Here is a 24,802-nt window from a genome sequence, read left to right on the forward strand (position 1 = left end):
AAGAGTCTAAGTGGATAAAGGTATCCTAAACTTTCCTGAAAGAATACACTTCTGAATTAATGCCAATTCTTTTTCTCTTCTTTGCAAGGAAGATGCATTAGAGAAAGGTGAAATATTAGATAAAACTTATGTCCACTAAGTGCCAGTGTTTAGCTATGTCAGAATATATTGTCAGAATATACGAGCAGCAAATTATTGCTGATTTATATAACTCAGTGGGCATTGGATTTAATTCCTGGTCAAAACTGTCAGTGGTGGTGGTCTCAATTTTAGTTCAATTACAAGAAAATGTAAATCATGACCTATTGTCACTACCATTATTCTAAGGAATGTAGGGCGGCTAGTGTTTCAATATATCCTGGATCATATGTAAAATGGATTTGGCAGTACTGGCAGATGGATAAAATGGTTTATGTAACAGGTTTTCTAAGAGCCATCACTTATTTTTCCATGCAGACAAACATCTATATCCTTTCACATTAGTTCCTTCTCTTAAAAATTACTACAGTTATTTCCTGTCATGCAAAGAAAAATAGAACAATAAGCTATGCATACCAGAGTTTTACCAAAAGTCATTTTTTGCAGCAAAATTGCATATTGAGCCTCATAAAGTCTGTTTCAATAATGGGAAAACTGATGGCATTTGATGGCTTACAACACTCAGAAGCTCAGACATTTCACAGCTAGCTGCCAGAAATAGTTGCTTCTTTACATCCTCAGCTCATCCTAGCCCACACTCTTGACAGAAAAGATCTTTGTGAAGTATCATTTGAGACAGAACCTTCATTTGAAGGCTCTGTTTTGACAATGTGCCAGACTGCTACCTCTCATTATATGTAGCTTCACTTTTCTGTGCTTATAGTCCAGGAATATCTTGTTTAGCTAGATACATTGTATACAGTTTAATCAACTGATTTCCATTCTTGCTCTTAAATCAACCCACTGTAACTCGTGGTTTGGTCAGAAACTGCCAGCACATCACTGAAGGTTTGTAAACACTTTAGAAATTAAAGTAGCGTCTTTAAAATTCTGAGCCCCTGACTGAGAGAAAGCTATAAAATCATACAGCTGAGAGCATCATGAAATAAAAACCCACCATTTTGATTGTTTTGATGTAGGTGCTTTTTCTTTGCAAGAGTTTATTGTTATGTATTGCTCACGACTGGCCTGTGTGCTAACCATGTGCTGTTGTGTTCAATTTGACTGGGCAGGCATGTTACAGAAGGTCTGCTGAGGGGTGTGGATCCATCCCAAGCCGTGCAATACTCTGCTACAGAAAAGTCCACTGCAGCTGACACTCTGAAAAACCAAGAGGAGCGCAAGCCCACCCAGGGACATGCACAGCAAAACCTCACAGCAATCCCATCCGAGTCCCAGGTGTCATCAGTCAAGTCAGAAGTCATCCCCTTCTCCACAATGACTGTCCATCACGTGCAGAGCTCGCCTGTTGTCATCCATCAGTCTCAGCACTCCTCAGCCCTGGTCAACCATGCCCAGGGCTCACCCACTGCAGGCAGTCACAGCGAAGGTGTGCCGGCAGCTGGTCACCCCACAGCCACCCCACCAGAGCCCACAGCAGGATCCCAGTCCACACAGGCCACACCAGCACCACAGGTCTCTATCAATGGCACCACCATGCAAAGCCTTTTCATTGAGGAAATTCACAGTGCAAGTACCAGAAATCGAGCTGTATCAATTGAGGTACGGTGTATTCTACTCAACCAGCTGTCCTCTCTTTGGGTCTGAGCTCCCAGCCTCACTCTTGAGGCTGCAGGTGGGACTTTCCAAATGCATTATGGGGATTTATGTGCTTAACCCCTAATTACACTGTACTTCTGAAGATACCCTCTGATTTTGTCCCTGCTCATTGCAGAAGGGTTGGATTAGATGACCTCTAAAGGTCCCTTACAACCCAAACTATTCTATGATTTTAAATGCAATGGAAAAATTACACGTAACCAAAATTAGTAACTGTGCTTTTAAAATTATCTTTATTGAAAAAAAAATCAGAATTCTATTTTAGAAATTTTAAAATATCTTATTTTTGACCAACAGCATATAATTCTCTGGCAACACTTGCATCAGTGGATTTCATTCACTTTTTAAATCTCCATATCCCTTATAAAAAGAGTGTGAAGCTCCAGTGGTTTCACACAGAGATATTGAGAAAACCCACAGGTGAACTGCTGTGTCCTATTACAGACAGGCACTTTAATCACCAATGTGATATAGTACTAAGGCAGAGACCCAGATTTAAATTTTGCCTTTGTTCCTTTAGTGAGCAGTGGCCACTGTCAGTCTGCCATGTGTTTGTGCCAAATCTAGCACAATACAAGTCAGAACAGTGTGCAGTTACTGTTCAGGTATTTCCTTTAGCTGCTGACTAGAACTGAAAGAATCTATCCATACTGACCTATAATGTTTACAGATGGATTTTATTTCTAAGCGAGTGATCACAATGGAAATCAGAAAAATAAATAGATGCTTTACTGGTTTTGTCTAGAAAGCTGAAAAGAAGTGGGAAGAGAAAAGACAAAACCTTGATCACTATAATGGAAAGGAATTTGAAAAGCTCTTGGAAGAGGCCCAGGCCAATATAATGAAGTCAATTCCTAACCTGGAGATGCCTCCCCAGCCAGCAGTCCTGCCTAAAGGGGATGCAGCAGAAAAACTAGAAGTCTCAGGTAAGGTTTGCGAGAGTAAATGGTGCTAAAGAATTGCATGTCTGGAAAGGAGAGGTTATTTTTCCTAATTTCTAGAATGTTTTCAGTTTATAGATTTCTATGATCATGAGGAAGGACAAAACAATCTCTGAATACACAAAAATCTGTTTTAAAAAGCAAGAATAACTTGCTGTGTGTGGATAGAACAGCAGTAAAAGCTGGCAATTGCAAGCAGTAAGATCCAGGTTAGGCATTAGGAAAAAACCTCAGAAAGATAAGGAAAGCGAAGCACTGAAGCTACATGAGGCAATGAGGAGGATGCAACCATCCCCATTACTGGACAGAATGGCTTAGACTAGCACTAACCGGGAATTACATAGGTAGAGCTACTTTGTGGTAGCAAGATGGCAAGATGTCCTTCCAGTCCTATTTCTTTCACAATTTAACATACAAATCCATGTCTGAATTTATGCAAAATTCAAGGAGCAAAGAAGATGACTCAGCCAAACCTTGGATTTATCCCATTAGCCAAACATGAATCAGCTGTAGGATTCTTGCCCAGCTACATAGGCAGGAGTCCATCTGGCTCAGTCTCTGGCAGGCAATTGGAGACACTGTGTGTGGGGAGCACAGAACCTGGCTGCCTCCTGCAGTCTGCTGGTAGTCTTCCAGCCCCCCTCCCCATGATTTTAAAGGGAATATCCCGATCTCCTTTCCGTATCCATTATGGAACTTTTATCCAGTATTTCCTCTTTACTTGGCTTATACAATTTGCATCCCCTTGCTGTGGCAGCAAGCTCCCATCTTGTGAAGGACCTTTCCTTCATCTCTTTTAAACTGATACCATACCAGCTTCACTGAGTTCCCCATAGTTCTAATATTCTGCCATTTGGCAAACAGCTCTTCATTTCCTTTATAAAATCATGAAGGCAGCAGATAAACCTTTATAATATCCTGGAGCTCTCAGCCTGCCCCACAGACTTCAAACTGTGAACTTGCAGCCTTTCTGGTCCCTTCATGCAGGCCAGCTGCTCCGTCCCCAGGCTAGATTCAGTTACCCTTGTTTAACTCCACTGTGTCCTTCTGGAGCTGTGGAGGTCAGAGCTGCATGCTGCACTCAAGGTGTTGGCATGCCAACGTGGTAAAAAGCTGAAAAATAATGCCCTAGGGGTTGTGTAGACAAATTCATATAAAAATTGGGAGGAATGTTTTCAGATCCAGCATTTTGTTCTGGGTGTACCTTTGACACTGCCAAGTTTTGCCTTCTTGGATGTTTTGCAACATACATGTTGAAAATAAATTCTGTTGAACCTCATAAAATAATTTTAGAATTCTGGCACCGTTCAGTGAGATTACTGGCTATCAACACAATTAGCTTGTATAATGTGTGGCATAAATAGCAGAAGCCAGTGAAAATAAGTACCATATGGGTGCAGTGAGCTGTGACATCTTAAAAAGTGCACAGAACAGTAACTGAGAAGTTTTGTAAGTCGCCTAGTTAACTAATCCACTTCTAGAATACAATTTTGCACAGTGTGCAACCAGCAGATTTAAGAATAAATTTGATGAGATTGAGACATTTGCCTTCTGTTGTGCATAATGAATCCTGCAATAGTAACATAAATACAGGAACAGCAGAACTTTTCCTCAATATCTAATTAAATATCTCACGTACCACTCAGCTCTTTTATGACTGAGGATGAAAAGTTCAGTACCAGTCTGCTGTAGACTTGAAAATTGAGCAACATAAGAAAAGACAGACCACCTATCTACCAATAGAATTCATTTAAAAATTTGGCCATAAATTAGCAGAGCCCTCTGTTGGCTCATCTGCAGTCCCCAGATAGGCCATGTTGCCAGATTGTGTTGTCTCATCCATTCTCCACAAAGAACCTCTCCCAGTGAAGAAACTATTTTTATTTCTCTGCAAACCACAAAGCAAAATAAAATTACACACTTTATACTGTCTTTCAGATGACTCTGTAAATATTTCTTCAATGTTTTGACTCTAACTCATATTTGTATCAAGATTGTTCAGTGAAAAATTTGGGGATTGTTTCTAGCATGTACTTTAGAAATTGGTCTCCTTCATCTCTCTTTGTGCCTTCATATGTGAGAATGCCCTGATTTTTGCAAGTGATGAGTGATCAGTAGCTTCCATTAAAAAGAGTTTATCTGACTGCAGAGACTGCCTCAAGGCAGGCATTCTAATTTTGAAACCTTTTGGATTTATTTTGGTACAAGTAGAAGTCTGTATGGTGGGAGCAATTAATTCCAGTCCACCTGCCTGTTGAAAAATGCTGCAGTTTAGTCAAACAGCTGGTGACAAACAACTCACATTTTGTTCACAGAAGTGCTGAGCCCTTTGGCACCAAAGAAGGTTCCATAATGTGTAGGGTTTGTTCATGGGAAGTCTCAGGCTTAGTGAGTTAAACTTGCTTATTTACTCCTCCCTCTCTAAATATGCCAGAAGGAAAAAAATAATAGATTAAGATCTTCCCCACATTTTTTTTCTTCCAAAGTTTTTTTTTCCTTCCCATTTATATTGGGAAAATATAATTGTTTAGTAAATAAAATAGAAATCCAGCTTCGAAGTTTTATGACTAGCCTAAAGTCACTGCACTGACCATGAGCAAACTCCATCACAACCTCTCCTTAATGACTCCAGCTAAGGAATGCCAGAGGGATTAGCCTTCGATAACCAGTGCACCTTGCACACTCAGTGACAATATTTCTTGCCTGTGTTCCTCCTTTTTATCTCCCATTTTGAAGATGGAGATGGATGAATATCTCAGAGATGTGAATGAGATGGTAGGAATCATGTTTTCTTTGTGCCTTCCATGTCTCTCATTCAACCTTGCTCTCATTAAGTGGGAGAAAAACTTGGAATTCTTGTAGTCAGAGTCAGAGTCACCAGTTTGAGGGTAATAGGTTGTGCCTATTAAAAGGAGTAGGGATTTACAAAGGCCCTACATCATAGTCTGCTAAACACCATCTTGGAGAATTACTCTGATTTTACAGCAGAAGTACATCTGATGTAATTAAAAACTGAGTGGTGTGTATTGACCAAAGAAGAGGTCTAATGTCAAGTGCATCTGGAAATTCACTCTTCTTGCAGTCCTGCAAATGAGTGCCAGATAACCAGGGAGGGAGATAATACAAGTGAATATTTCTTTAAGCTTAAGCAGTTTCAAAGAACATTTGAGCTAAGAAGGAAACAAGGATGAGCCCGGGTTAGACAAGGGCTCCATCCAGTGCCCAGGGCCAGCTGGAGCATTGGAGGAGCCTGACAGAGCCCCAGGAGTGGGCAGTTATGCAGTAATTTTCCCAGAGGGAACACTTAGCCCTAAACAGCTGAGTAATCCCAAAAGCAGAATGTTTTATCTTTCTGGATTATATTTATTCCAGCTGTTTATGTAACAGTGAGTAGCTGCAGAAAGGTCGTTCTTTTGCTCTTGAAAACAAACACTGTAAACAGCAGTGTGAAAATAGTGGCTGTTGCCATATTTATGATGCTTAGCCTTTAACCAGAAACACACAGGGCCAGGTCATGAGCAGGGCAATGCTACTTCCAGAAGTAATGCTGTCCAGGGACAATGGGGAGGAGGAAGTGGCAGCTGGTGGGAAAGCATCCTTGGGGCAATGCCAGTTTGAGAAACTGGTCTTCTCTAGGAAGACTCTCCTCAGAAAGCAAGGGCTGATTCTGGTCAGCCTTTGCATTTGGTATTTGAATCTTCTTGAGTTAGTGAAATATAGGGCTCTTATATGATAATTCAAAGGCAAAACTGTGTATTCCTGGAATGTTAGCTAGTTGTGTTCAGCTGTGAGATGGACAGAACTCCAGCTCCTTGCACCTTGCCAGCAGCACCTCCCAGGCAGAGCAGAAATGTGTGCTGGTTGCTTCAGAATTGCTGAGAACAGTGAGAAGCCTCCAGGCTGGTGTCTCACTTGCATCCGTGTCAGTGGCCTTGCTTTCAAAGGAGCCTGAGGGGCACTGTTTGTAGCTGGGTACCCAGAATTTGCATCTTACCTGCTTCTTTACACATGTGTGCTCTGCTATCCCATTCGTACACCTGATGGCTGAGACTCAGCTACAGTGGCCTGGAGGACAGGAGTTTTGCTGAAAATTTCTGGGTGAAGTGACCTGGTTTCTCTGTGCAAGTGCAGTGCTATTTGCTTTCGTTAGAGGTAGTTACACTTGAGTACCAAATGTGTTTCTGTTCATATATTCAGCAACAGGACCTTTTAAGACATTTTTTTCCTTTCCAGTTGAGGCAGGTGTGCAAACACTGTTTTCCTCTCCTTACCTATGCTTACTTTGTGCTGCTCTACTTACCTGCAGAAGAAGCTCCTGATGCAGAACAGGATAATGACAAGCTGACCAAGTCTCCACCTCCTCCACCTCCACGGCGCAGTTACCTGCCAGGGTCAGGACTGACCACAACGAGATCAGGAGAGGTCATCTATACAGCCAGAAAAGAGGCTGCTGCTGTCAAGGTTCGATGATTCATACTCTAGGCACTCAGACTCCTGATGAGAGGTTGGCAAAGAGACAAGACACAGGCTTGGGTCTATAAACCACAAAATAAGTTGAGGCAGAGCTATGTGTTGGAAAGCTACTGAAACTGCTTACCAGGATGCACTTCTGTTAGGCCAAATGAACAAGTCAGATTTGTTCAGTTCTGTTTACAGGAGTCTTGCTGCTCTTATCTCCTAGCAATGCAACAGGCAAGCCACAGTCTGCTTTCATTTAGAGTGTTAAGAAGATTAAAAATCAAAAAAAAAGAGGAGCATGCCTTAAACAGATGGGGAAGATCAGGTCAGATTTGAGGGTGTTTTTACAGAAATGTTGCAAATTAGTTTCTTTGGGCTTGTTTTCCCCATCTGTTCTGGGGAAGGAAGTGGAGGGAAGTCCAATTTAGGAAGCTTTTTAATCTGTGAACATATAATCACATTAGCAATATTGGTTGCCTTTTGAACTGATGAAGTAGCAGGAAGAGGGACCTTGCGAGAGGGGAGTTGCAGTAGTGTTGAATTTTTGGTGTTTACTTTGCATCAGGAGGGTTCAATTGTGTTATCTGTCTGTGCTTTCTCGTCCCCTTGTAGGAATGCAGTGAAGATGCTGGGCAAATAGCACAATCCAAAGCCCCTAAAGAGGATCAGGCATTGTCTCGGAGCACAGGGCACGCTGTAGCACCAGCTGCAAAAGATGAAGAGGAAGAGGAAGGAGATAAAATAATGGCAGAATTACAGGTATGCCTTTAGGGTTGCACATGAGGACACCTATGCCCAGCATCACTTCTATGGCCTCAGTGCAATTTCCAGCTCAGAACATGAAGGAAAGTAGGTCTGCTAGCCTCACCTGGTACCACTGTGTTGCACTGAGTGGTACGCTTTTTGGAAGTACTCCCAAATTTTGTTCTGAGAGGTCTGGAGCTGAGTGGTCAAGAACACAGTAGCTGCCACTGGAGAAGCCTGCACAAGCAGATGGGACAAGTTAAATGTTGGTGTGCATTCAATGTGTTTGTCCCTGGCTTAGTGTTGCTCACCTAGTACCAGACTGGCAAGGTGCTGAGAGCCCATCATCTGTGCTAACTTTGGTGGGAGCAGAGAGTAACTGGGTCTGCTCCTGGTGCGCTGTGCTATGGTCCAAAGTTTCCCACAGTGTTTGAACATCAGCACATTACCTGATCCCTGTGGTGCAACTGGTACCTCACTCTGCCGGTGGCACAGAAAAGGGCTCTCTTGCTGGTCCTTCACTTGACATCACATAGGACAGTTCACTTTGGTGATGAAAATGCTGCAGTAAATGCCAACTATTCTAGCTACCATCAGTGAGTTCCAGCTTCCCAGGGGCACCGTCTGTCCTCTTCCATGCCCACATGAGAAAAGGAGGTGTGGATCAGCCTTACTGGCTGTAACTTCTGGTGTTTTGGAGCACTGTTGCAACACGAGATGATCCCTGCTGTCCACCTGCCAGCAGGTGGGCTTGGTGCTGCACAGGGAGCATTTGGAGCATGGGAAACATGGGCACTGAGCAGTAACTGTTCTGTCTGATATGGGTGCACCCTGCCCCTTCCCTCAGCTCTCACCCACCAGTGCTGGTTTGCAGGAGAGAGCAGCAGTTTACCCTTATCCCCCCTCCGTGTGCTGATGACCAGCGGGACAGGAGAGCTGGGGACATGGAAGCTGTCATGACATCTCTGTCTCTAGGAAAGCAACCCTCTGCCTTGCAGCTGGTGACAGTGAAGTGGAGGTGAAGATACGGAAAGGGAGGCTGAGAGAAGCTAAGGAGGAGAAATAGGCATGGTTACTCAACAGGGAATGGGTGTTAAAATGCTAGTTTTGGGGGCTAGCAGTACTAATTTTAAACCAATACCAAATACCAGGTATATTTTAGAAGTTTAACAGAGTACCATGTTTTAGAAAGGGCAAATTGCCTCATCTAAGAACTACAGGCTCATTAGTTTGATATCAGTCATAGGAAGAAAGATGGAAAATGAGATATGAGATTCAGTCATTGAATAACTAAAGGACAGACATAAACAGTTATGCCAGTGAGCACCATGTGATGGAACAGAGAGCTATCAAAGCAAACAACACTCTTTGATCAAGTAATAGGTTTGACTGCTTGAAATGAACTGTATACCTATAGACATTCTAGAAAGGCATTTGATCAAACATCACACAACATTCTCATAAAAATCTGGCACCTCCAAGTATACCAAAAGACCCCCTATCACAGCATAATTGAGAGCTGTCTGATTTTGAAATCACTGACCTTGACGCAGGTGTTTATAGACAGGTCTCATAGGGAACAGCAGCAGGCCCAGTGTCTCTCTGTATTTTCATCAAGAACCTGGAAATATGTTTAAAATCCTTACTGTGTAAATCATCTTAATTCAGATCAGTGGAGTATGAAAGCAGAGACATGATAGCAGTCACTTAATGGTCATAAAGCTTTGCTGAACTAAAAAGTCCCCATGAAGAACAACAACATATAGGCCAGGCCACAACTGCATGTCTTGGAAAGAAACAGGAGTTGCAGTAACAAGTTGACAGGAGCTCCCAGGTCAGTGCTGTTGCCACAAAATTGTGTCTGTTTTGGGTGTATATGTGTGAATGTGGCGTGTTTTTATCTCTGTGTACAGGATCAGTGAGATCCACACTGTGCTGCTGCATCCATGACTAAGTATCCATGTGTCTCCCATTTGAAAAGGCTGTTAAGAATATGAAGCTTTTCAGAAGAAACTTGAGTACAATGTGAAGATTTTTAATGCAGCAGAAAAAGGCATCATAATAATCAGTGGCTGTAGCACAAACTATTTGGAGACTGTTACAGATATTTCAGAGCACGGGTGATAAAAAAAATAAGAAAGGGAAATAGCTTTTTTGACACTTAAGCCTGAAGGACTTTGAGGATGCTTAACTCAAATCCACATCACTGGTCTCACAAATGGGTACGTTGGGGAAAAATCCCTATCCTGTATTGTGAGGAGCAAGACTATTTTTTCTATTAGTTTCATGTCATCTTAGGTATTCTGGTCTATTAGCACATACAAATATGATGTAATGGAAAACCAGAAGAAACTCTGATTTTCTGCACTGGTTTTTTTTTTGTTACTCTTACTTTTCTGATTTTGCATAAACATGCAGTACATATGAAGAATACAGCATTTAAAGGGCAGGCCTGATTCTAATCTGCAATCAGGGCTAATAATTTCATGACTTACCAGGAGTCAAATAATTTCCCTAACACATGGTATAAAAATATAATCTTACTGCATGTCAGGGTGTGTCTGACTCCTGTGAGCACTCCCCCCTTTTTGCTGTGTCCTCCCTGTACATCTCACTGTAGGCAGGCCATGTGCCAGTAGAGGCGTATGGAAATTCTGGTGAGGCACATTCGCTGCCTGCACTGCACAGTGATAGTGGCAGGGATAGTTTTCTCCTCTGGATCTGGGAGCCAGTTGGATAGAGAAACTCAAAGGAAATAAAAGGAGGATAGCAAAAGAAATGGCTGAAAAGTCTGGGCCATGCCCTGGGGGACACATGGTGCAACGTCAGTGTCCACAAACCCATAGGTTGAGACAGCCAACTTATGGCTCATTATCATAGACTGTGACAAAGGCACATCTCCAGGTTCAAAGTTTTAATAACAGTTTGTGTGGGAGAAGTGGAGTTATGTAACTCTTGCATGATTATCAGCCACAAGGAAATAGGTGCTGTCACAAGCCCTAAGCTCATCATGTGCTTTCTACTTGAGTTTGAATAGTCTGTAGCACCTCTGTGTGCCTTCATCATCTGCAAATTCAGAAACCAAGCTTGTCCTCTTTACAGGGAGCACTGAGGTCAGCATGATGTTAGTCTTGACAGGCTGAAGGGGATGCCCTGGTTCTCTTAATCTCATAGTCTAAAATCTCTATCTCACAAGCTTGTAGATAACATTGTTGAGCTGTGACTGTTAAAAACAAGTGCTCTCTTTGTAGTTGGTCATCTCCAGATATTTCTGTGCAAAAGTCTTGGTCTCCTGATAACCTGCAGTATTTATTTCCTAGGCTTTCCAGAAGTGCTCTTTTATGGATGTAAACTCAAACAGTCATGCTGAACAATCCAGAAATGACACACATGTAAAAGACATAAGGCCTGGGACTTTAATGCATCACAAGGAAAAGAAGGTAACAAGTGGCAATTGTAGACAAGCCACCCTGTCTTGGCATAACCTTCTTTCCTTCAAAACTAATCTTTTATATCTTGCATCCTGTTCTTTTTAACCCCCACCCAGCACTGCCCAGCGGTTTCCTTCCTTTCATCTCCGTATGGCCCAGAAACACTCATATGGAACTCTGTATTAAACTATATTATGTGTCTCGTTAGCAATTACACAATGGTTGCATGAAGTTCTAGGATTCTGTGAAATCCAAACAGGATCCATCAGTTTCTGTCAGAGATGCTCATACTACTTGGAACATCCTTTCCCTGCTGTTCTGGCGATGGATGGTGAAGCATCTCTCCTAAGCTTGAGGGGAATTAATGGTTCCTCTCAGTCTCTAGAGCCAATTTAGAGAATATGTGCTTTATTTTGTTTCATTTGTGGGTCCCAGAAATAGTTCGATATTCAGAAATCCCATTCAGTGTATTGGATGACAAAGTGGACAGGGGAATTTTCCCTTATGCTGAAAGTTAATGCCCAAAATTCAGTTGTGGGACTGAGAAGAGGTGCTGTGTGTCTGGGGCTGTAGCCGGGCTGGGGTAAATTTCACAGCTGCACATGGACTGGAGTTGCCAATGGAGTTGATTGGACTTAGCAGGCAGCCAACGTGCAGGACAAGAAAAGGATAAGTATTTCTACCCTTGCAGACCTCTATTTTACGTTTAAGAATAATGAGTTGCATCAGTGCTGGGGTTAGGGTGTTGAGTGAGCATGACAACTTGACAGCCAAATGCCAGTTTGCAATGAAGGTGGGTATGGTGGGGAAGGAAACACAGCTCTTCAGCAGAGCAGTTCAACCTTCTCATGCATTTTGTGTGTGTATGCAAATGCTGCCAGCTCAGGGCATTGCACTCAAGGACTTGTGTTGGAGCTGCCCAAACAGAGGTTCTGGTCTAAGGCTTCAAACAGCTGCCTGGGTGAGGGTACAGGCCCATGGGAATGAGGGAAAAAGGAAAAACTGTTTTGTTGTGGAATGTATGACAGTGTTACAGAGGAAAAAAAAGTGTGAATTCATCCTCATTACTACTGTTGTCAGAATGAGAAGATCATATTGTTATATAAAATCCTGGGTCATCACTCAGGACACTGCACATCCTGTAGCACAAACATTTCTTTGAAAGGTCCTGCCAAGTAATTGACATAAACTGGTATTTATTTGAATAGCACAGAGTCCAGGAAATTAAGGTTAATGAGATCTGTTTTTGTAATCTGACATGACAGTGTTTATTGGCTTTAAATATGGAACATTATGGTCATGATAAAATCGTTGAGGAAATGAGTTTTGTTGTGGTTTTATTTTTTTAGTAGAAAAGCAGCAGTTCCTAAAATGAGATATATTGTACAAGGACACCATGAAGTGTTGCACTGGTGCTTGGAACTAGAAGTGGAACTCGCTAGGAAAAGATATGCAGTCAGCATATCCAGAGGCAACGAGTGCCATTAAGTGGCTTGGCCTAATTTTGGGGAGTCTGATATGTCATGGGACTGGGAGGCACTGAGCACTGGGCAAGTCGGGGCCTGGGGGGATCACAAGCCCTGGTGTTTGGTTCCCACAGTGCCCCTCAGCACCAGGTGCAGACAGTGTCAGCCTGCCCACCAAGGCCTTGCTGCTCTGCTGGTTTGCATGACAGCTCTTCCTCATTTAGAAATATGAGGGATGTCAGGGTATCCACAGAGCAGCTGCTCAGCCTTGTGACTGCTGAACAAGCCTTTGTGGAGGTGAACTGTGATTCTGGTGTGTGAGTGACTTTGATTGTGAGTAAAGTTCTTCTGTGTAAAATCCTCCAACTGTACATAAGAAAACATCACATAAGGTGTAGAAACTGTACCTGGTGATCTGTATGTATGGGTGTGCATGCACAGCCAACCTGGGGATTTCTGCACCGTCACTCATCCATCTCAGGTGGGAGAGCAATGCTCCTGAATGTTCTGCACATCTTGATGCTCACATAAGTATAATCTGTCCTTCTGGTGTATTAGGAGTCAGCTTCTAGTTTCAAGCAAGCAATGTCAGTATTACTGCTTTTGGTTCACTGCCTTTGGGCACTCGAGGCCAAATTACTTTCCTTCTTGGTGAGCTGTTTTTTGACTGTAGATTTCTCTCTTACTCATTCATAGTCATGGTGTCTCCTCAGATCAGTCCTTCACCCTGATGATTGGTGTTTCTCCTAAGTTGTCACAAGAACTTAAACCAAGCCCCAGAGAAAAGCGTGGTGTTATGAAACAGCATTTCCACGGGTTCTCACTTGCAAATAAAGAAAAAAGTCCCCCTAAAGTTTTGTTGCTGGGAATATACATACTCTTTTGAGCCAGTGGATGACTTTTCTGTTTGGTGTTTGGCATTTCTGCTATAAGTGAATGTAGCTCAGTGTTTCATTCTGCACTTCCACAGGCACCACAGAGTGCCACTGGTAATTCTGATGGAATACTTCTAAGCCGAAGCAACGATTTAGAAGTGCTCAGACTGTAATGATACTAATTGTCATGGAGCAGCACTGCTCAGGTGTGAGCAACATTAGAAGAAGCAAAATGTAACTTGAAAATCAGCTTTTACTGATATAAAACTTCCTTTGAAGGCGAGCCAGGCTCTCGCGTTTGGCTCTCTGGGGAGCCAGCAAGCCGCAGTGCCCTGCTGTCAGCCCTTCCACGTCAGCCTCCCTCTGATGTGTCCCAGCAGAATGTGACCAGATAGTGTGACACTTTCAACTTCAATCTTATAAAAACATGGGGGGTTTTTTAGCTGGAAGGTGAACAGGTCAAGGAGCACTGTGTTGGAAATAAGGTAATTAATGTGCTTTTGCATATTCTGGAGGCCTTGTTAAAGCAAGGTAACATCCCATCCTGACCTAATGCATAGCACAAAGCAGTAACATCATGCACTGTTCTGCCAGAATTTGGAATTTTGCCCCGAAGAAAGACAGGAATCAGATGACAACTTGAGACATGTCTCTGCAGCAGTAAATGGAGTGGTGAGTTCATGAGGTCTGCACTTCCCCTGAGATTAATCTTGGGGGAAAAAAAAGTCCTGTAAAGGTAAAAGCCCTGAATAACTTAAGTAATCCAACTTTCCCCCTTAGGTGTATGGGGCTACAACAGGATCTCCCACAGATAGTGACCATCCTAAAGAGAAGAGGGAAGGGAGAACTGAAGAAGAATTGGGTTCTGATTCATCCAGTACATCTGACAGTAAAATTGGCTTTTCAATGAATGACAGTCCTACATTTAGCAAGGGTTTGTTTGTAGACAGTACAGACTATTCTAACAAAAACCTTCAGAATATGAGCACAAACCTGTCTGGTGTCAGTTTGCCAGAGGAGGACAAACGAAGAGGGGCTCAAGATATCTTAGGATCACATTTTCCAGCTGTTGAGACTGGAAAACAAAAGCCAAACTACAGACTGTCAAGAGATGCTCACCAGGACGTTCTGCAGGGTGAAGCCTTGCAGAGCACGGGCAAGCACATCCCCATCAGCAGCGTTGCCCCTGTCCTGAGGCACACGCAGGAGGCTGCAGGGCCTCAACCTTCCTTGCAGGAGCAAGAAGTCTCTGCAGTCAACTACAATCAGGTTGTGCTGAGACCCAAAGTGTCCAGAGCAAACAGTGTGAGCAGCATTGAAGACACAGACTCTCCAGCCAGCTCTCCAAGTGAAGATAACCTACCCACAGAAAACATTGCCTTCATGATTACTAAAACAGCTGTCCAGGTGCTCTCAAGTGGGGAAGTTCATGACATAGTCAGCCAGAAGGGAGGAGATGTGCAAACAGTCAACATTGACGCGAGGAAGGATGGGGCATCAGAGAAGGGCATCCCTGAGAACACAGACAGCGAAGAGCCAGTGGTGTGTCTGGACAAAAAACCTGTCATCATCATTTTTGATGAACCGATGGATATTAGGTCAGCGTACAAACGGCTTTCTACAATTTTTGAGGAATGTGATGAGGAGTTGGAAAAAATGATGACAGATGAAAAGATAGAAGAAGAGGAGGAGGACGAACATGAAGCACGTGAAGTCTCTGAGAGGCAGAAGGAAGAGTCCCCAGTAGCTAATGACAGAAAAGCAACCACAGAGCATTCAGCAGCTCATGGTCCCCAGAGGCCATACCTATTTAGCCTTCAGTCTGACTCTGTAGAAAGCAGACCTCCTGCAGAGGAGGAAAGCACAAAGACAAATTTTAACAAATACCGTCAGATCTATGGGCTGAACACAGAAGCAAACTCAGACTCTGCTGATCAGTTGGGAAGCAGGCAGGATTCTAAGAAAAAATTTAAGTTTAAATTCCCTAAAAAGCAGTTGGCTGCTCTGACACAGGCGATACGGACAGGAACCAAGACTGGGAAGAAGACTTTGCAGGTTGTGGTCTATGAAGAAGAGGAGGAAGATGGGACCCTGAAGCAGCACAAGGAAGCAAAGAGATTTGAAATCACTAGGTCTCAGCCTGAGGAGAGTGATAAAAGTCCTTCTGGGAAGCAAGACGGACCCTCTGGAGCTGCAGTGTCCCTGTCTAGGACTGATGAAATTCGACAAAGTACATACAGAACGCTAGACAGCCTTGAGCAGACTATAAAGCAGCTGGAAAACACCATCAGTGAAATGAGTCCAAAACCTATCCCTGAAACCACATACACCTCTGAGGGAAGCACTGTCCCCTTCTCTGCCCAGATAGTACCAGAGACCCCATCCCGAGAGCATGTAGTGCTGGATGAGAGCCTTGCTGGTGTAGAGCCCCCTGCATCACTCCCAGCCACTTCACGTAAGGTACCTTAGTCCAAGAAATCCAACCTCCAGCTGCTTTCTAAAATCTGCAATAATCACCATTAAACAAGAGGGTCTTGTGATTTGTTTGCTTCCTTTCAGGTGGCTTGTTTGGGCTCCCCACAAGGTGTCTAACAGCTAATAGACCATTGGTTTTTGGGTTTTTTTTTAATCTTTGCTGCTGATTGGTGATGGGCAAATGCAGGGGAGCTGGGTAGAATAATCTGCTGTGTGAAATGACAAGCGTCACTGACATGAAATCCAGGCTGATCAGTAGCTGAGCAGTTTTCTCCATTTGATTCTGGAAATTAACACCTGCAGTGTGAAGCTCCTGAACTTTCCCTGCATGTAGTACTGTGGCTTTTTTTTGGCGCATGGTGTGCAGTCCTCTCTTCAAGCACTCCAGCACTGACCACGCCTTCTTGTCTCCCCTCCCTGCCCCTCCACTCGTTTCCACAGGGCTCCAGCGCTGCCTCCCAGACAAGCCGGATGCCAGTCCCCATGGCTTCAAAAACTAGACAAGGAAGCATGGAGAAATCAGGCAAACAGCACAAGCTGCAGGATCCACGCCAATACAGACAGGTAGTTTTACCCTAAACCCGGTGTTTGGATGGACATTTCATGTTGTTTGTTTATTTAAAAACTCCAGTAACTGACTGAGATTATACCAAATATCGGATGCCTGAGGTCTAACTGGACGTCCTGGATCCTGGGGGCATGACAGTACTGATCTTTTCACCATGCTTGTGCATGCATGTCTGCAATAAAACACCTGCTGCTTTTTTTGTTTGGTTGGTTTTTGGGTTGGTTTTTTTTAATTTGTTTGTTTATTGGGTTTGGCCTTTTTTTTTTTTTTTTTTTTTAACTGTGGTATTCAGCTGTAATTTTAAGATGTCAACTACCTGTTTACTTTCCATTTGGTAAATGTGGTGGTTCCTTAGGAGAACTGGGAATGCTTCAGTTCAGAGTCTTTACAGGAAGCCCTGGACACTAACCTGTTGGTGTAGGTGGCAGTGGGTGCACATTAACCTCGGCAGGACGTTTCTCACACGTTAATAACGCGCAGCATGGCCGACGTAGTGCCTGGTCTATAACTCGTAGGTCGCCTTCTCACAAAGCTCTCTTGGCTCTTTCTCTATGCACTCTCCGTTGGGCACTTTGGGTTTTCTACCAGGTCCAGTTCATGGCTGCAGGACTTAGCTCAGGCCTCGAACTGTTAGTTCTGATTCTCTGTAGGGCTGATTTCCCAGGTCCTGTTGGTTTATCATGTTACTGGCTTTCTGACAAACTGTCTCCTGACATCTTTATTTGCAGGCTAATGGAAGTGCTAAGAAAGCTGGTGGGGACTATAAGGCTACTTCTCCTACCCTACCTGCTTCTAAGATCCCAGCCTTTTCTCCCACTTCTGGGAAAAGCAGCTCAGCACCTGCTTCTAGCGGTGACAGCTCTAACCCTCTTAATCCACCTACTAAAACCTCCATTCCTTCCTCCTCCCTTCTCAGTCCTCAGACAGGTCGCATAACTTACTCTACCTCCCTCATCCCCTCTGTCTCTAACGGCTCCTCCAAGTTTCAGAGCCCCACTTACCCAGGGAAAGGTCACCACCTCTCGTTCTCACTACAGACTCAGAACGGCCGACCACCCCCTCCTTCCTCCTCTACCTCTCCCCCCTCCTCTCTCTCCCCTCCTTCCCTGAACCAAGGTATGAAGAGCATCAGGACAATCCACACCCCTAGTTTCAACAGCTACAAGGCACAGAACGGGAATGCCGGCAAGTCCGCCCCATCCACGGTCAAGGAGCCATCCTAAAGGCTAAGCACAGCACATCTGCCAGGTCACCAAGGCTTTTTGTTCACTTTTCAAAGAATCCGCAGCCAATATTTTAACCAGGGAATGTAACCATTTTGCTGTATTGCTGGAGGCTTAATACTAATCACGTGCTAAATACTGAATTACTACACTAGATTAGAGTGAAGCTTTTTGGAAAACTGTTGCTGTTGCAATGATAAAAGAGCATTTTCTTTCTATAGGCAGCACCTCTTACAAAAAGTGTGAAGGTGTGTGAGTGAACTTGATTGTGTGTGCACAGTGGTGTACTGAGCATGGGGAATTGTATGGTTAAAAATTTACTAAGTTGTTTTGTATAAAGCTATTTTTCATTATGGGGTCTAGAAGTGAACAGAGATATACTAAAGTGTGATTATATTCAACTGTAAAACTGAAACTAAAATATTTTTCTTTTATTTTGGTGTTATTTAGCTTTGTTACAGATTTCTATTTTTGTCAACAAATGTCATGGTTCCTTTCGAGATCTTTTTGCCAAAACATTTTGATACTATTGTAATGTACATTTGAAAGTAGTATGCTGGACAGTAAACCTCTGCACAAGAAACAGAACAAGACTGGTCTTATGTGTGTATGAGGCAACTCAACTTATTGCACTGCCATTCAGATTATATTTAAGAATTTGCCAGCCAAGGAAAAAATAAATTGTTTTACACATATAGATAGTTGCTGATTACTTTTTTTCTTAGCTAAATCCACCCTTTTTCCTTCAGTTTTATTTTACTGAGACCTGGTAGCCCATTAATGTATTGCATTGTGGATTTTAAAATGTACACTTCAGTACTGTTCTGTATACTGGCAAACTTTTGTACATATCTATAAATATCTATAAATAAATAAATACTGTATGTGGCTGGGCACATAGAGTAGTTTTACCACACCAAAGTTAATTTTTATGCATGCTTAAAAATATATATGGGGAAGGGTTGAAAAAGATGGGTATCAGTTAAATAGGAGAAGAGCAAGAAACTTGCATAGCTAATGGTTTTGTAAATAAATCTATTTGTATAACACCATAATGTAATATACAGAACTATGATAAGCAAAGATCTTTACAAAAATAAAGGGCTGCATGCTTATATATTTGTATTTTGTCACTAGTAACTTTTCGGATGGTCTCAACTGGCTGTTCAGCTGGTTTGCCTGAAGGTGTTAAGCCATTAGGAGAAAACCTAACTTAATTTTCCCCAGGTTAAGGTTATACATAGTTATTAATTTCAAAATGGTGTCTTTCAAATTTATGTCGATAAAAACTTACTGCTGGAAGTCCAAGTTAGAAAACCAGCAAGCCAAAAAAAAAAAAACCAACCTTTGAGTGATTGAATGAGGTATCATCCCTTCCATCTTGCAGTACTCCTTGTTTTATTTCCCCTTGTGAAAGGGGAAGTTTCCTGGAAGCATCATTCCAAGGCGCTGCCCTTGGATGGTGCATCACATGCAGCTGGAGAATGTAAACATTGAGCCATACCTCAGGAACACAACACACATTCTGCCTCCAGCGGGGTCAGGCCGAGTGCCATCCCCTCTGCTGGCATGGCAGCCAAGGCGCCTGCAGAGCACAGGAGCTTCAGTGCCAGGCTGAGCTGGGCCAGGACAGGCTGGGGTGCTCCAAGCCAAAGCAAAGGTGTGGCCAGAGCACCCACACAGACCCACTGGAGTGAAGGCAGTTCCTTTCTAGCCAGGGCAGAGCAGCAGGGACTGGTGGCTCCAGTGCCTGCTCTGTTCTCTGCTTTCTCATGCATGGAGTACACGACTGCCTGGCTCTAAAGGGAACCTGCCTGATCCAATGCTGTAGCTTGTTACCAACTCCAGACAGCACACACAGAGCACCAGCTGGCTGGGTACCTGCTCCTCCTTCACACAGCCAAAATGTAACCTCAAGCTAAATGATGGACAGAGCAGGATTTGTTCCAAACTGTTTGTCTGACATACCCCAAGGATCAGACACTTACTGAAGAACAGACTTACTAATAACTGATGCTCTGTAATGGCACGTGAGGTGTCTCCCATGAGCCATGGCACAGGCAGGCAGGGTCCCCAATGGCTCTGGCACTGCTCCCATGGCTCCTTCTCACAGCCTCTTCAGGTGCTAAAGCAGCACATTCTCTGTATCTGGCTGAATTTAGACATGGACAACGCTTGTATAATTAACCAACGACCCTGCACAGTCACTGGTGTGCGTGGGCAGTGAGGCAGTGCTGCACTCACTGCTTGTGGTGGTGAGTGTGAAAATTGCCGTCAGGCAGTGAACACTACACCCACCTGAGGCCTTAGTGCATTGTGACCTGCACTTTTGGTGCACCTGCTCAGTGCTGGGGTGCAGCACCCGCCAGGAAACAGCATCAGGCTCAGCCAGCTCATAACGCACTGCACAGGCAGAACTGCCAGGACTGTCTCAAGGCAGGCAATGTTTATTCCCTCTCCATCCTGCTTGTTCAGCAATGACCAGACTTTCACACACACGGGTAAGAGCTGTACACAGGTTGTAGCTCAGCACAAGGAAGCCATCAAGTCTGTAAACAAATTCCTTGCACACAGAAGAAATCAGAATTGGACAGTAGTGAAAAAGACAGGTTTCCCACTGGAAAGCAGTTATAAAGAGCAGTTTTGGTGGAGCTGGCTGCTGAAGTTTGGTACAAGCCATGGGACAAGGTACCACTGCAATGGCAGCTCTGCACTGGCAGAGCAGCCCCAGCCTCACTGCTCTGAAATCCAGCAGTGAAGCAGCTCACTAAAGGAGCTGGCAGGTGAGCAAGACCTTCCTGCTGCCTGCTGTAGTCACAGCCAGCCAAGGACTTCATAGCAGAGTAAGCACCATCCCTGTGTCCGCCAGTTCCTCCTACAGGGAGGGACTGCAGCAAAACCACTGCAGCAGAACCAAAGTGACACAGCACAGAGCCCCCACACTGGGCAGCACACGGAGGTGGGAAGGCAGAGCCAAAGAGGCTGCATATAGCAGGAAAAGGGAGGGATGTGCAGGACATCTGAACTGCACAGGGCCAAAATCCATCTGATCCCCACTGAGACGCAGCCCTTCCTGCAGGCTTATAAGCTCATGGATTCTATAGCAGATGGTTAAGGCAGACTTTTACAGTCTCATGACCAGGAGCCACAGGTACATGCACCACTTCAAGGATTGCAGGCCTACTTTAAGCCACTCCCCCTCCAGGCCACACATCAGCCCACACCCTTTCCAAAGGCTGGCACAATTAATTGGTTGATTACTATCTAAATGTGAACGGTGTTATGGGAACAAAAGCACAACTTTTTGTATTAAATGAGGCCACATTTCAAACTCTTTCGTCCTGTCTGAACGAAGTGGAGAGGTTCTCAGAGGCTACACAGGAACCTGAGGTCCTTAATGTGCAGCTCAGCAAACAATTTTCCTTCAGCTCTGCAGCAGCACTACAGAAGTTATGAAAATGTCTGGCCTGTGGCCATGTTTTAATTCCACATCAACAGTGCTGTGAGTGATACTAATGGGGACCACCATAACAAGCCCTTAAAGTCTTACAAAGGGGTCACACAGCACCTTCCAGCTACCACACTCCAGAAAAGGCAGTTCAAACTAAAGCACTGATCACCACTGAAGCAGGAATTGCTGTTAGGAACCATTTAAAAAATCCAAACACTACCATTGCTACCAACACAGTTCATACTTCTATTATTTCTCCATCAGATCTCAGCTTACCCTGTCCCTAGCAGCTCTAAACAGTCCTCAGACCAGAACTACTTTCCAAGCCAGTCTGAATCCTAATGAAATATAGAAACAAAAAAGGGACACAAATAGCAAAGTTAAGAAATTCTGTTTAAACATAAAAAACCACCTCTTTTTATTCTATGACCAAAGACTGGCACAGGTTGCCCAAGGAGGTCGTGCAGCTTTCAGCTGTGGAAATCTTCAAAATCCAGCCATAGCTGCAGCCCAGAGCAACCTGCCCTGGCTGCATATGGCTCAGCTGGGGGTGAGCTCAGTGATCCCTGCCCACCTCACCTGCTCTGCAACCCTGTGGAGCTGCCCATCCCCCTGAACCCAGCTTCCAGAGGGAACACTGGCAGTAAGAGTATCCACCTCAGGACAGTCTGCTGTATGCACGCACTTCCCTTCTTGAGTCAATCAATCAGACTGTCACCCTTCTCTTCCACAGGAGGGGGAAAACAGCAAGAAAAAAAAAAGAAAAAAAAATCCCCAACACAGTAAAAATGCACTACAGATAAGGGTCTGAGATAGCTCCTGTTAAGATCAGGGCATAGTAATGACTCCTAAAAATGTCTATTTTCTCAGCTGCCACACTGGCTGCAATTTAAGGTGACCCAAAATCTTGGCAGTCTTCAAGAAGCAGAAAACAGCATCAGTGATTTTCCAGCCTCAGATATGCAGTCACGCACTACTTTTTTCACGGGGAGCTCAGCAGCCTCCTCTCCCTGATGCCCCTGGCAGATGCTCCGTCAAGTGGAGCAGATCTCCCCACTCAAATCATGGGTTTCCCTTGCATGTTCAACACTACCAGTGCAGCAGCAGAGAATACCATGGAAGCTGATGAGGTTAAATAAATTTGTACCTGCAGCACTCTCAGTCAATACAAGTCATGTTTTGCATGTTTGTTTTCTAAGTTCCTAATTTTTCAGATCTCATGTTCTTCTTCATTTAATACAATAAAAGTTCTATGTTCTCAAACACAAAAGTTGACAGCCATGTGTCTGGGTTCAGAAGTAAAATTATCAGTTATCTAGAACACAACAAAGTGGAAATTAACCCATTACAATGGCTGTCAAAGCAGAGTAACCTGGAGACCCCCAGCCCCCCCTGTGCACCTCCCTAAGTACACTGCTTCACTGAGGAGACCTCTGGGACTTCCTGTGGATGCTCAGCACACGCTGACGAGCTTCTGAGACTAATGATGGGACAAAATGCAGCTCCAGTAGAAGACAATGGGTACTCGCTGCTGAACAGCATTAGAGGCATCACAACACTGTATTTTGACAGCCCTTGCTGAGATACACTTTACTGTTACGACTGAAACAAAACCCATCCTCAGTTACTCGGCCCTTCACAAAACACACCCGTTCTTCCCGACACTGCACACAGGAACACTGCTAATGCACCCACCTCTGTCTGCTCCGGCAGGAAAAGACATTTTAGTTTGCACAGACACCACAAGAACATGGCTCATTTTTATGGGACCTGGTATTAGATGCACCCAATTACATGGTGAGAACTTTCAGAGGTCAGCTGTCATATCTGGGACTTTTCTTCACAGCCGATTTTTATAATGATTTCTCCCAAGGATCAAAACCACAGAAGATCAAAGCACAGGACTGTTACAGTCACTCTGGAAAGAAATGAGGTCTGCCTTTAAAAGCACGTCAGCCAACACATCCTAGTACCACAATTCCTTCTCCTCGCAGTAACTGGACACACTGAGAAAGTTTTAATCCTCTGCCAAGCAGGAAACAGTGTAAGACACAGGGACACCCAAAGTGATGAACAGCTGCTTTGTTTTCAAGTAGGTATGCAAGAACATAGAATAAAAAAATATAGCTGATATAGTTCGCACACAGATGACTTTTTAGGGTAGAAACACTTTTTTTAGTTAAAATTATAAAAGTCCAAGACCCAAACTACAGTATTGTTCTGACTGGCAGATACTGATGTTCATTCTGACGTCACAAAACCTGCGCATTAAACCCACAAACCCACTTCCTGCATATCTTAGAATCAAATTATGTATCAAGATGAAAATATTTAACCAACTGAATCCCTCTCACCTGCTGACCTGCACAGTGTGGCCCCACAAACAAAAGATTTATGAGAAGTTTCCTTCATCCAGGAGGAACTGCAGGCTTGGTGATCCCGAGAGCAGTTGCTGACTGCAACTTATAAACGTGACATTTCAGAACAGTTCATCAGAAAGAATTTGAATCACAAAAAGAGTCACCAAAACAATTTTATTTCCAGTGTTTAAGTGGGTATGCACACAGGCATGATACAGGTTTGGATTCATTAGGTCTTCATGCAGAATTATATTCTCGATAAAAGAAACCAGTTCCATCCAGTATCCACTATCTACACGCCTATGTTACAACATTTATATCAAATCTGGTATCTGAAGAAAAGATACACATGTAATATGTACAGTTAAGTTACTTATTTTACAGAAAGATTAGAAATTCAAGTCACATAAAACTCAAAATCTGTATTAAAATTGGAAATATAAAACTCCAATATTTACTGGAATGCCTAAGGAATGGAAGCTCTGTAGCCACCTGTGTTAACATTTGTAAAATGTAATGAAACTCGTTAACAGTAAAATTCATTCATTTGTTTGTAATAAGTTTCTCTAATTTAGCAATATGGCACCCTAACAAACCAAATGAATTTATAATGAGGCACTTGTTAGTGACTAAACCAAAAGAACAATTTTCCTGCATACTAATGCCAGGCCAACTCTCAGTCAGAAAACCATGTATACACTACACAGCATGTTGCATCAGATGCTTTGTTCAACATTTGTATGCAGCCATCAAATATACTTTTTCTTAAAATATATATATATATATACTTTAGTGTTCTTCTGGCTGTGGTAATGCACTGTGAAGACGTTCCACAGAGCACATTGATGAAACCAGCCCAAATGAAGGCTGCATAACAACAACAGTACAGGAAAAAAATATTTATATATGTACACACACACACGCACACACACACACACACACACACACAGAGTTACTGGGAAGTGTAACAGTAAGTTAATGAATTGCTGCAGTGGACGTATCTCCCCATTTCAAAGATACTGGTAAAATCGAGATCTAACCACTTGGGTCCA

At 43.5% G+C, this 24,802-nt stretch overlaps 2 protein-coding genes across 16 annotated transcripts in view; one reads left to right on the forward strand and one right to left on the reverse strand.

Moving 5' to 3' along the window:
- Positions 1–19,056, forward strand: part of KIAA1217 (KIAA1217 ortholog) — a 366,907-nt gene extending 347,851 nt beyond the window's left edge. For 5 of the 15 annotated variants that reach the window (XM_017741424.1, XM_017741427.1, XM_017741431.1 and 2 more), the window contains 9 exons: positions 1,212–1,701; positions 2,504–2,684; positions 7,006–7,160; positions 7,770–7,916; positions 11,222–11,341; positions 14,268–14,345; positions 14,454–16,133; positions 16,590–16,712; positions 17,445–19,056. In XM_017741424.1, the coding sequence (XP_017596913.1) occupies positions 1,212–1,701; positions 2,504–2,684; positions 7,006–7,160; positions 7,770–7,916; positions 11,222–11,341; positions 14,268–14,345; positions 14,454–16,133; positions 16,590–16,712; positions 17,445–17,939 (3,469 nt within the window). In that variant the 3' untranslated portion in view covers positions 17,940–19,056. Of the gene's footprint in view, positions 1–1,211; positions 1,702–2,503; positions 2,685–7,005; positions 7,161–7,769; positions 7,917–11,221; positions 11,342–14,267; positions 14,346–14,453; positions 16,134–16,589 lie in introns of all 15 variants that reach the window. The other 10 variants (XM_017741429.1, XM_017741426.1, XM_017741428.1 and 7 more) reach the window with 6 other exon arrangements.
- A 4,849-nt stretch (positions 19,057–23,905) lies between these two features.
- ARHGAP21 (Rho GTPase activating protein 21) overlaps positions 23,906–24,802 on the reverse strand; it is an 88,064-nt gene continuing 87,167 nt past the window's right edge. The window contains exon 25 of the mRNA XM_017741437.1: positions 23,906–24,790. Coding sequence (XP_017596926.1) covers positions 24,761–24,790 — 30 coding nt within the window. The 3' untranslated portion in view covers positions 23,906–24,760. The remainder of the gene's footprint in view (positions 24,791–24,802) is intronic.

This window comes from Corvus brachyrhynchos, unplaced genomic scaffold (assembly GCF_000691975.1).
Source record: "Corvus brachyrhynchos isolate BGI_N302 unplaced genomic scaffold, ASM69197v1 scaffold167, whole genome shotgun sequence".
Taxonomy (NCBI): Eukaryota; Metazoa; Chordata; class Aves; order Passeriformes; family Corvidae; genus Corvus; species Corvus brachyrhynchos.